This window comes from Magnolia sinica, chromosome 8 (genome assembly GCF_029962835.1).
Source record: "Magnolia sinica isolate HGM2019 chromosome 8, MsV1, whole genome shotgun sequence".
Taxonomy (NCBI): domain Eukaryota; kingdom Viridiplantae; phylum Streptophyta; class Magnoliopsida; order Magnoliales; family Magnoliaceae; genus Magnolia; species Magnolia sinica.
Window position 1 is genome coordinate 682,237 of NC_080580.1, and position 13,340 is coordinate 695,576.

Sequence of the window (13,340 nt, forward strand, 5' to 3'; positions counted from 1 at the left end):
AAATCCATAATGGGACTCATTGGATGAATGCTTAATCAAACTAATATCAAGTTGGGAGTTGGAAGTTGCAAGTTGCGAGTTGGTACTCCAACAGCTAATAAACAAGTTCCTTAAGATTGAAAATCATTTTAAAATGATGACTTTTCTAATTATAATAAGATGATGACTTTTTCTTATTAAATTCATGATACAATCTCCCATTGTCCAATACAAGATAAAACAAGGAAAAAGAAATACACCTTTTCATACAATCACCGCCAATACAAACACACTCTTCTGCCAAAGCTATATATATATATATATATATATATATATATATATATATATATATATATATATAGAGAGAGAGAGAGAGAGAGAGAGAGAGAGAGAGAGAGATCTTGTTTAGAAAAGTATTCAACAAACTAATTTTATTTTGAAATCTTTCTCAACATAACTACCAATAATAACTTAGTAATGACTAAGGTAAGAAGAACCTTCATCCAATATTTGCGACCTAACTTATTTGTCTCTGTGGATCCCGACCCCAAGATACAAGTCCTTGATTGTATGCAATTCTGCAACAACATCTTTCATCCACATTCGTTCTCTTGGAGATTCCGCAGAGCACAAAACACCGACTTTGACCATTGAAATCAAGCAATCATGCATTCTATTTCTTCTATCAACATGATTTTCATTGTGTCGAGTAACTTCAGCTTCTTCCAAGAGCAGTTGTGGATCAACAATCTCCCTTACTTGTTCAGGCAAAGCCGACTTAGCAAAATGATGAAGGCTTAGATTGTCCTTAAACATATCATCAGTTGGCCCCTTTCCAGTGATCATCTCCAATAAAAGGATTCCATAGCTGTAAACATCACCTTGTGCAGATGCTTTACTGCCCATCGCATACTCTGTAATTGATACGTCTCATATTGAAATGTAAGTGACCATTTTAGATCAAAATAATATCAAATGTTGAATTTTGAGAGAGACAAGAAAGGGAATATTCTATTTGAACAAGTATTCAAATTTCTAACATCAATAGTGTGCTATGAACTTGAAAGTTCTTGCAAAAATGTTCTACATTCAAGAATCTACTACTCAAATGAATTAAAGAACTCAACACCTCTATCATCAAGTGAACATATGGCTTATTGTTATGATTTTTATGTGACACATATTTTAACTAAAGAATACATTATCAGAAAAGAATTCTTTTTACCTTATTATGGTGTGATCCATGTGTAATACATATCTTAACTAAAGATGTTATCAAAAAAGAATTCTATATACTTTACTATGATATGATTCATGTGGGGTGCAAGGGACTTACTGCTTGCTACATGTAGATCTTTAAAATCAATCAGATTTTGATGCCATCGAGTTTTGAGTCTTGCTGCATGTGGGTCCTTTAAATCTGAGGTCATTGTTTTTAGGACCTGGATCCAGATAAAATTGAGTTTGGGTATCCATCAGGTCCTTGTACCTTTGTTTTGATTTAGGCTCGGGTCAGGTCTAAATCCGTTCTACGTCAAGTACTTGACTGGGCCCACCCCATGGATTAGATAGCACTCATGTACAACTTTTACACATGCATGGTGTGTAATAGGCTCCCATAAGTGCTTGTACCTTAGCAAACCTCATTCCCAGTGATGTAATATGCAGCCCAGGTCATATAGACCTTTCACTTAGATTAGATGAAGGATTGGGAGAAAAAAAATGACTCTGTTTTGCAACTCAAGTGGGCCCTGATAAAAATCAAGGGTGGGCATAACGATTAGGCCAAGGCAACACACTTGCTAGAGCCCACGGAAAGAACAGGCTTCAGTCATATGTGGAGCATATAAAAACCTAAACCAATCAACAGGGACCCATTATAAAAATACCATACCTATACAGTAAGAAGTTCCATTATACCAAACCTATACAATACGGGAAATTTTTGGAAGATTAGAATAGAAAATTAAACCTGACTAGTGGATTTTACATACACACCACGCTGACCCCTAGTTTGGTCACAGGTCCAGTCTCAAACAAGCAAATAGACTGGGAGTCCGGGGTACTGGTGTGTGTGTGTGTGTGTGTGTGTGTGTGTGTGTGTGTAGGGAAATAGATAAGATTGTTACCTGGAGCGATGTATCCAATAGATCCCTTCATTCCAACCGAGTTGGTTTGAGAAACCTCAGATAAGAACCTGGCCAGCCCAAAATCACCCACACGAGCAGTCATGTCATCATCAAGAAGAATGTTGCTCGGCTTTAAATCTCGATGAATGATAGACGTTTCGCAGTCATTATGTAGATAATCCAGTGCAAAAGCCACATCTATGGCTATGTTTAGCATTTGAGTAAACTTCAATTTCCTTCCCAGCTGGTCATGACCATCTCCGTGCAACCACTTCTCTAGACTTCCATTAGGCATGTACTCATAAACTAGAGCTTTAAAATCATTTCCTTTAAAATCAATGCTTGAGCAACAAGTTATGATCTTAACAAGATTCCGATGCCTAATGTTTCTCAAGGCCTCACATTCGGCGATGAAGCTCCTCATAGCTCCTTGTCGTTGAAGGTTGAAGACTTTAATTGCTACCATAGTTCCAAGACGATCTAGAATTCCTTTAAATACAGTGCCAAAACTTCCAGTGCCGACCGAATTGGCTGAGGAGAACCCATCTGTTGCTTTAAAGAGTTCTGCATAAGATACGTTCACAAAAGAATCCTCCGCAGAAGGCACAGCAACAGGTTTCCTTCTCATCTTTCTTATCCAATAAAGAGTGGCAAAGAAAGATGATAGTAAAATAAGACAGAGGACAACAACAACTACTGAGATTTTTACTTTTGAAGCACGAGACATTCCCCGTTTCTTGGAAGCTTGGCTGGAGCATGGTGGCAATTTTAATTCTTGAATACTCCCACAAAGTTTACTGTTTCCAAGCACTGAAACTTGACTAGCATTTCCAAACACCCCTTGTTTTGGTAATTCACCCTCGAAATCATTGAAGGATAGATTTAGATACTCTAGAGCAAGCTTCTCCAGATATTTTGGAATCTTCCCAGACAGGTTATTGCGTGAAAGATCCAGGGATCGAAGACCTCTTAGAGTACTAAATGTTGGAGGAATTGATCCTTGAAAGAAGTTTCCATCCAACGAGAGATGCTCTAGGCTGAGACAATTGCCCAGCGAACTTGGAATTTCGCCTGACAATTTGTTATTAGAAACATTGAATGTTCCAAGAGCTTTCAAGTAACTGGCTTCATGTGGCAGACTATCGGTAAAATAATTATTTCCAACGTAAAGTTCAATCAAGGATGGAAAGCTGAAAATTTGTTTGGGTAAGCTACTGCTAAACTTATTACTGTGGAGGTATATGATTTGCAGGTTTATGCAATTACCAAGAGTTGAAGGTATGGTCCCCGATAGATTGTTTTCATATAAACTGAGTTGCCACAATCGAGAGATGTTGCCCAAGGAAGATGGAATTTGCCCTGATAATTCATTTGTATTCAAGTAAAGTTGTTCCACCTTGTTAAGCTTCCCAACACCAATGGGAATAGTACCTGTTAAAAAGTTATCTTCCATACCCAACACTGTTAAGCTGACAAGATTCTGAATCTCAGATGGGATGCTTCCGAATATCATGTTATCATCTAAAATTAGTTTTCTCAGCTGGATCGAAAGATTAGCTATGGAGACAGGCAACGCACCGTTGAGACGGTTAATGCCTACGTCCAGTACTTGTAAGCTACTGCAATTCGTCAAAGAATCAAGAAAAGTCAAGTCACGACCTTTCCCAACTCCAAGTTTATTGCCCCACAATCGTAACTTGGACAGAGTACCCTTGAGGCTTCCAAAATTCATAGGCACGGATCCGCTAAAGCTATTGTCTTCAAGTTCAATAACTACAAGTCCAGAAGCATTGGATAATGAAACTGGTATGGGTCCTGTGAATTGGTTTTCGACCAAGTAAAGTTCTTGGAGATTAGGAAGAATGAGGCCTAAGTTGGGAGGAAGATTTCCATGCAATCTGTTCAATCCCACGTCCAAAATGATAATAGAGGAGAGATTGTATAGCTGGGTCGGAATCCTACCTGACACTTCATTTTGAGAAATTAAAAGCTTCTCTAAGTTTGCCAACCGACCAAGGTCATCTGGGATGCTGCCCTCCAGGCTGTTTACTGAAAGAAAAAGGTAAGTGAGAAACGAAAGGTTTCCAAGTGAAGGTGGGATGCTTCCTGTAAGACTGTTATGACCAAGGTCCAATTTGGAGAGCTTCAATAGAGAGCCAAGCTCAGTTGGAATCCTCCCTGCAAGCCGGTTCCGGAAAACCAAAAGGACTTTGAGTTCAGAACAGTGGGTCAGATTTGCAGGATTTTCTCCGGTGAATGTGTTATTGGTGAGACTGAGATACTGCAAGCGGAACAAACGGCCCATCTCTTCAGGAATAGTCCCGTGGAAGCCGTTCTCTGAAAGATCGATTCTTCTGAGGAAGGTGAGGTTCCCTATGAAGGGAGATATGGGTCCCACCAAGTTCTTGTTTGTGAGGTTTAAGGCGGTTACCCTTTGAGGATGACGGCGACCACCGCAAGTGACACCTTGCCAGTGGCAGAAGTGGAGAGAATGGTTCCAGTAGCTCAAGGAATGGAGAGGATCGTCGGTTATCAGATGTTTGAATTTGAGCAAAGCAAGGATATCAGTTTCGTTGGATAAGTGAGCGGCAGATACGAAAAAACATGGAAGGTGAATGGAAGAGAGAAGGAGAAATGACCAATTTGCCCACAGGCTCATAGGAGGGAGATCCATTATCGAGTTTGTGATTCCAGGAAAACCAAAATGAGGTGACTATAATGGTGTGGATTCTCCCGTATTTATGGAGAAGGAAAACTTCACGTCAGTCGATGACTTAGATTTTTTTTCTTTTCTTTTTGGGAGACGAATTGGCTACTCCCCCTACCACCAGCCATTGTACTCCGTGGGCCCCACCATGATGTATCTGTTTCATCCATGCCCTCCATCTATTTTTCTAGATCATTTTATGGTATGAGACCAAAAATGAGATATATCCCAATCTCAAGTGGACCATATTACAGAAAACAGTGTTGAATGAATGACTACGTTTAAAAAAATATTTGGGGGCCACAAAAGTTTTAGATCATGCTGGTCTTTGTTTTTTCCCTTCATCTTGGTATGTATGACAATAACTTAATTAATAAGGTATTTTAATGAAAATATAATTTAGAAATGTTTCATGATATAAATATTGAATTAATTTGTATGCAATGATCTTACCACTTAAAAACTTAAGAAGAGACAATGACATATGGCCGGCTATCTTTCGGTTTTTCTAAAACAAAAGCCTATTTTAAAACTCTTTCCAAAAACGTGGCTACGGAGAACACGAGGGGTTACTATCAAATAGGAGCCTGGAGGAGATGAAACTCTTGAGGGCTGTTGTTATTCTAGATCCACCGAAATGTTTGTGAGAAATTTACATTGTCCATCTACTTTGACAGGAAAATTTAGGGCATGAGCCCAAAAAATGAGGCAGATCCAAAGATTGAAATGGCCACCTGACAGAAAATGGTTAATATTGTACTGCCACATTAAAAACATTCATAGGTCTATAAAAGCTTTAGATTAGACTAATAGTTTTGTGCTTTCAGTTTATCCAACTGAGAATGGCCTCATGGACTGCTAGTATGCCTTATGAACGGATTAAATAGCCTATAAATGTGCAAAGTGGACCCCAAACATGTTTTAATGATAGGGAGATACCTTTCCAACCATTTCATATGACCCACTTCAATTTTGGATCCTCTTGATTTTTGGTCTCATGTCCTATAATGAGTTACCAAAATGAATGGACGGATTGGATTATTACCAAACATCACAGTGGGACCTATCTGTGGTGGCGTCAGGTTTGTAGGTCAATCAAACAATTGGTCATCGCAGATAAGGATGACACATTTCTATGTAAGCTTGCAAGAGACATGAAAATCACATTGAAGAGGCGTCGAGCTAAGTGATGAGGCCTACCAGAATGTTTGTGAGAAATCCACCTTGTCCACGTGCTCTACCATCTCATTTTTAGGGCATGGGCCCAAAAATGACATGAATCCAAAGATCAAGTGGGCCACATGACAGAAAAACCAGTAGGGATTAATCGCCCAACATTGGTACATTCTTTGGACTACAGTCATTTTCTAGGCAACCCATGATATCTAGTTGTTTTGCTATAACATTTTAGAGTGTGGGCCTAAAAATATGATAGATACAAAGCTCAAGTGTGCCGCACGACATTTTGACAACTAAAACCATTTTAGGGCATGCGAAATCATTTTTGAAGTTAAATAATCAAACAGATAGGATTATTCGACAAAAAATGATACAACTGTTGATCCACAGGGCCCCATAGATGGATGGCTTGGATCATCAACCCAATCATCCATGGAGAGCTTGACCTAAAACCTTTGTGGGATAAAGAAAACAAATTAACATTTTAGAATAAATGCATTTATATCTTTTTCTTTATAAAATAAAAAAATAAAAAAAAAAAACAGTAGTTCATACGTGGCAAAGGTTAGGCAGGTTTTGGGAAAGAGTTTAAAAGCTGCCTCCCTCTTTAACACGTCAAAAAATAAGCAGTAATATAATAAAAAAAACTCTATTAAAAATCTATTATTGCATCAGAAATATTAGAATAAGCAGCGCAGGCCTGTGGGAGGCATGACTCGCCCAGGTTGGAGGGAATGACTGTATGTTCATGAGATCGATCCGTTCACCTGGTGCAACATCCATGGGTTTGGCCCTGATCCCAAAAATCAGGCCGATCTTAAAGGCACGTGGGGACAATCCAGCAAAAAGTTAGGACGAGGACTCCCAACTTTGAACCCTTGGATATTGTGTGTGGGATCCACCGTGATCCCATCCAATCTATTCATCCAACGCACCCCACCAGGTTGAAGACACCCTCGTCAAATAATGTAATTTAAACAATCATGCGGACCACAGAATGAGAATTTTGAGGTTTCAAGCAAGAGTTTACAGGATGCGGTTTTGCTGGTAACCCTGTGACAACCAGTTAGCTGTTGTCAGAGCTCCGTGGACCCCACCATGATGTATGTGTTTTATCAATACCGTTCATCTTATTTGCTAGATATTTTTAGGGTATGAACCCAAACATAAGGATGATCCAAAGCTCAATTGGACCACACCACAGGAAATAGTGGGGATTGAATACCTGCCATCGAAAACTTCTTGGAGCCAACGGAAGTTTTGGATTAAGTTGATATTTTTGTTTTCCCTTCATCCAGGATTACGTGACTTTATGAATAGTTTGGATGGAAATAAACATTTTAGTGGGCCCCGAGAAGTTTCCAACAGTAATTATTCAATCCCTCCTGTGGTGTGCTTTACTTGAGCATTAGACCTCTCTCATTTTTGGACTCATGCCCTAAAATGATGAGCTCACAAAATGGACGGAAGGCATGGATATAACACATACATCATGATAGGAGCTACAGAACTTTGACACCAGCTAGCTGGCTAGTATTGGGTCACCTGTCCGACTGCGTCCAAGTTTACACTGCTTTCCTATGATGCGGTCCCACCTAATTGTTGGATATCCCTGAATTTTCAAATTACTGAAAAATGAGGCGGTGCATGCAATGGACGGGGTGGATCACATGTGCATTCACACAAGTGGTGTCCATTAGTGCAAGTCACACCCCAATGTCCTGCCCTGATGGATGGACAGGGTGGATCTTATTTATGTTCCAACGTAAACGGATGCCATCTATTGGAAATGTATTTTTGATACATTGAGATACAAACAATTGTTAGGGACTTTACAGTATATAATTAGCACAAGGTGGAGATAATACTAGCACTGTATGAAAAAATATATTAGTGACTAAACATTTTTCTAACCCAATAGTATTCTAATTATAATAAGATGATGACTTTTTCTTATTACATTCATGATACAATCCCCCTTTATCCAATACAAGATAAAACAAAGAAAAAGAAACTTGTCTTTTCATACAATCACAGTCAATACAAAATACACTCTTATGCCAAAGATAAATATATTTAGAGCTTGTTTAGAAAAGTATTCAACAAGCTAATTTTATTTTAAAATCTTTCTCAACATAACTACCAATAATAACTTAGTAATGACTAAGGTAAGAAGAACATTCATCTAATATTTGTAACCTAACTTATTTGTCTCAGTGAATCCCGACACTAGATACAGGTCCTTGATTGCATGCATTTCTGCAAGAACATCTCTCATCCACATTCGTTCTCTTGGAGATTCCGCAGAGCACAAAACACTGATTTTGACCATTGAAATCAAGCAATCATGCATTCTATTTCTTCTATCAACATGATTTGTATTGTGTTTATATTGTAACTTCAGCTTCTTCCACGAGCAGTTGTGGATCAACAATCTCCATTACTTGTTCAGGCAAAGCCGACTTAGCAAAATGATGAAGGCTTAGATTGTCCTTAAACATATCATAAGATGGCTCCTTTCTGATGATCATCTCTAATTGAAGGATTCCATAGCTATAAACATCTCCTCGTGTAGATGTTTTAATGCCCAGTGCATACTCTGTAATTTATACATCTTATATTGAAATGTAAGTGACCATTTAAATATAAATAATATCAAAGGTTGAATTTGGAGATAGACGAGAAAGGGAATATTCTATTTAAACAAGTAATTGGTCTAAGTATTCAAAATTCTAACATCAATAGTGTGCTATGAACTCATTTTTTTTTAAACACACGCGCACACACCCCACACACTCACACTAGTGGAATTTCACCACATTTGGATACTCAAACCTTGACCGGGTGTGGAAACTCCCGAGAGTCTACCACCCGAGCAAGAGCAATAGTGTGCTATGAACTCATAAGTTCTTGCAAAAATGTTCTACATTTAACAAAATTGTACTACTCAAATGAAAGAACTCAACACTTCCATCATCATGTGAACAGATGACTTATACTCATATTTTAACTAAAGACATTATCAAAAAATAATTCTTTTTACCTTATTATGGTGTGATTCATGTGTAATACATATCTTAACTAAAGATGTTATCAAAAAAGAAGTCTGTACACTTTACTATGGTGTGATTCATGTGGGCTGCAAGGGACTTCTGTTTGGTACATGTAGATCTTTAAAATCAATGAGATTTTGATGCCATCAAGTTTTTGAGTCTTGCGGCATGTGGGTCCTTTAAATCTAAGGTCGTTGTTTTTCAGACCTCGATCCAGATAAAATTGAGTTTGGGTATCCATCAGGTCCTTGGACCTTTGTTTTGATTTAGGCTCGATCGGGTCAAGTCGGGAATCTGGTCTAGGTCAAGTATTTTACTGGGCCCAACCCATGGATTAGATAGCACTCATGTACAACTTTTACACATGCACGGTGTGTAATAGGCTCCCATAAGTGCTTGTAGCTTAGCAAACTTCATTCCCAGTGATGCAATATGTAACCCAGGTCACATAGACCTTTCATTTAGATTAGATGAAGGATTGGGAAAAAAAAAAAATGACTTTGTTTTGCACTCAAGTGGGCCCCGATAAAAATCAAGGGTGGGCATAACGATTAGGCCAAGGCAACACACTTGCTAGAGCCCACGTAAAGAACAGGCCTCAGTCATATGTGGAGCATATAAAAACCTAAACCGATCAACAGCTGGGACCCATTATAAAAATACCATACCTATACAGTGAGAAGTTCCATTATACCAAACCTATACAGTATGGGAAATTTTTGGAAGATTAGAATAGAAAATTAAACCTGACTAGTAGATGTTACATACACACCACGCTGACCCCTAGTTTGGTCACAGGTCCAGTCTCCAACAAGCAAATAGACTGGGAGTCTGGGGTACTGGTATGTGTGTGTAGGGAAATAGATAAGATTGTTACCTGGAGCAATGTACCCAATAGATCCCTTCATTCCAACCGAACTAGTTTGAGCAACTTCAGATAAGAACCTGGCTAGCCCGAAATCACTCACATGAGCAATCATGTCATCATCAAGAAGAATGTTGCTTGGCTTTAAATCTTGATGAATGATTGATGTTTGGCAATGATTATGTAGATAATCCAGTGCAGAAGCCACATCTATAGCAATGTTTAGCCTTTGAGTAAACTTCAAGCTCCTTGTCAGCTGATCATGACTACCTTTGTGGAACCACTTCTCTATATGATTTTGGGGTAGAACGAGCTACTTTAGCCAACCAACCCTGCTACGCCGGGTTGCGCAAGCCGAATTTATGAAATACCCCTGGATCGATGGTCGTTTCCCTGTTTTAATTTCATTTTTACTATAAATAGTAAGTTTTAGTTTGATTATAACTCTTCATCCGTTAGGCTTTAGAAGTTGTGCCCAACATGAAAAGAGCTTAGTATAATTAGGAGAACGGTTTGGTGAAGCCAAATAGGACACTTACTATTTTTGATTGAAAACCTTGTGCACTAGTAGACATCATGACCGTCTATAAATAGTAAGTTTACTATTTATAGTAAGTCACGGATTCTAGGAGTTTGAGTTGTAGTTTGATTCTGATTTCTTTCCCATTGCTTGGTACCCCTATTTAAAGGGTTGTGAACTCATTTTTAGTAATTCATTAATCAATTTTGAATTTATTAGAATTTATTCCTATTTTATGCTTTCTTTCCTTGTGGATTCGAGAAGTCTCTGTGAGGAGTCCAGAGAAGTTCCGTGGATTCGGAATAGTTATCCTCTTGAGGAAGACGGTGCTCTTGATGAATGATTGACGTTTCGCAATGATTATGCAGATAATCTAGTGCAGAAGCCACATCTATAGCAATGTTTAGCCTTTGAGTAAACTTCAAGCTCCTTGTCAGCTGATCATGACTATCTTTGTGCAACCACGTCTCTAGACTTCCACTGGGCATGTACTCATAAACTAGAGCTTTAAAATCATTGCCCTTAAAATCAATGCTTGAGCAACAAGTTAAAATCTTAACAAGATTCCGATGCCTAATGTTTCTCAAGGCTTCGCATTCAGCCATGAAGCTCCTTAGAGCTCCTTGCTGTTGAAGGTTGAAGACTTTCATTGCAACCATAGTCCCAAAGTGATGTAGAATCCCTTTATATACAGTAGCAAAACTGCCGGCCCCGATCAAATTGGCAGAAGAGAACCCATCTGTTGCTTTAAAGAGCTCTGCATAAGACACTTTCACTAAAGGATCCTCTGCAGAAGGCAAAGGAGAAGGCTTCTTTCTCGACTTTCTTACTCAATAAAGAGTGGCGAAGAAGCATGATAATGAAATAAGAAACAGGACAGTACCAATTATTGAGAATTTTACTTTTGAAGCAAGAGACATCCCTTGTTTCAGATGTTTGAATTTGAGTAAAGCAAGGCGATCCGTTTCATTAGAGAAGTGAGGGGAGGCAGATCCGAAGAAGCATGGAACGTGAATGGAAGAGAGAAGAAGAAATGACCAAATTGCCCGTGAACTCATAGGAGGGATCTCCATTACGGAGTTTGTGAATGCAGGAAGGCCAAAGTGGGGAGACAAATATATAGTGTGGATTCTGGGCCATTGATGAATTGTGGAGTATAGTAATGAGAAATGATCAGATGACTTTTGTCGGTGCCAGTTTTCTTATTCTTTTCTTTGTTTTTTCTTTTAACGCTGACAGAGGTCTCCCCACCTCAGTACTAGATACAGTGGATTATAGAAACATCTCATAACCCCAAGGAGACCCAACAAATACACGGTTTGGATGTTGATGTAGGGATGAACGTGATGAAGATAACTACTCCGAATCCATGGAGCTTTTCTGGACTCCTCATAGAGACTTCTCGAATCCACGAGGAAAGAAAGTAGAAAATAGAAATAAATTCTAAATTGATTAATTGATTCATAAAAATGAGTTCAAATCCCTTTAAATAGGGGTACCAAGCAATGGGAAAGAAATCAGAATCAAACATAACTAAGACTCCTAGAATCCGTGACTTATGATAAATAGTAACTTACTATTTATAAACGGTCATGATGTCTACTAGTGTGCAAGGCTTTCGGTCAAAAATAGTAAGTGTCCTATTTAGCTTCACCAAACCGTTCTCCTAATTATTCTAAGCTCTTTTCACATTGGGCACAACTCCTAAAGCCCGACGGATGAAGAGTTATAATCAAACTAAAACTTACTATTTATAGTAAAAACGAAATTAAAATAAGGAAACGACCGTTGATCCAGGGGTTTTTCATAATTCCAAGCTGTGCAACTCGGCATAGTGGGGTTGGTTGGCTAAAGTAGCTCGTTCTACCCCAAAATCATATATTTTACGTCAGATAACTCATTTCGGATTGCGAGATACACCCAATCTAAGGTCCGATAGTCCGGATCACTTCTGTCGTCGACCGGGCCTTTTCTGATCCATCTTGGCCATGAAAATGTCCGCGACCCGCTCTACATTAGTCCCCTCCACTTCAAAAGAACTCGTCCTCGAGTTCTCATTTTACGCTGGTTCATGATACTCAATTAGGTCCGCAACGTTAAAAGTTCGTGAGATTGCTATGTCATCTGAAAGATCAGCAACATAAGTGTTGTCATTGATCTTTCGAATGATTGAGATGAGTCCAATCTTCTTATTTTTTAACTTGTTGTACGTCCCGGTGGTATTGAGAATCGATACTTGATGGTAATTTTGTTGATTGTCCGGCTATCGACACACATACGCCAACTTCCATCTTTTTTTGGCATTAATAATGCTGGTACGGCACATGAGCTCATGCTCTCTCTCAAGAGACCCTTACAGATCAATTCTTCCACTTGCCCCTGAAGTATCTCATACTCCTTCAGATTCATCCGATAATGAGGGCGGTTGGGCAAGTTAGTCCCAGGGACGAGGTCTATGCGATGGTGAATGTCCCTCATAGGGGGCAATCCATCAGGTAGATCCTCAGGCCAAACTTCTTTGAATTCGTTTAGTAATAGTCTTAAACTTGGAGGAATGTTTGAGGGTTCCTCTTCCCCGCCCTTCACCACTACGGCGTATACCTCGCCGGTTTCCTTAGATTCCTCCATGAAATTTCGAATGGTCAAGAGGGAAGTCTCCTCCACTTTAAAAGCTTCAGGGTGGTTCTCTAGTGTCATAGGGGAAAGGATTATTTTTCGACTATCTTTGACAAATATGTATACATTATCTCATCCTCGATGGGTCGCATCACGGTCCGACTGCCAGGGTCGACCAAGCAGCATATGACAAGCTTCCATGTCGACCACGTTATAAAGCATTTGATCCTTATAATTTTTGTCAATTGAAAATGAGATAGTGCATTGTTCAGTTACCGTGGTCTCATTCACC

The 13,340-nt window shown here is 39.1% G+C and overlaps 2 protein-coding genes across 2 annotated transcripts; both read right to left on the minus strand.

Moving 5' to 3' along the window:
* Positions 1-370: 370 nt before the first annotated feature.
* Positions 371-4,782, minus strand: LOC131253741 (probable LRR receptor-like serine/threonine-protein kinase At3g47570). The gene is made up of 2 exons (XM_058254879.1): positions 2,109-4,782; positions 371-893 (listed from the first exon to the last, which is right to left on the minus strand). The coding sequence occupies exons 1-2, from the start codon at positions 4,780-4,782 to the stop codon at positions 502-504; spliced, it is 3,066 nt and encodes a 1,021-aa protein (XP_058110862.1). The 3' UTR covers positions 371-501.
* Positions 4,783-8,381: 3,599 nt separating this feature from the next.
* LOC131253742 (probable LRR receptor-like serine/threonine-protein kinase At3g47570) lies at positions 8,382-11,505 on the minus strand. The gene is made up of 4 exons (XM_058254880.1): positions 11,316-11,505; positions 10,758-11,219; positions 9,925-10,200; positions 8,382-8,593 (listed from the first exon to the last, which is right to left on the minus strand). The coding sequence occupies exons 1-4, from the start codon at positions 11,503-11,505 to the stop codon at positions 8,382-8,384; spliced, it is 1,140 nt and encodes a 379-aa protein (XP_058110863.1).
* Between the last annotated feature and the right edge of the window lie 1,835 nt (positions 11,506-13,340).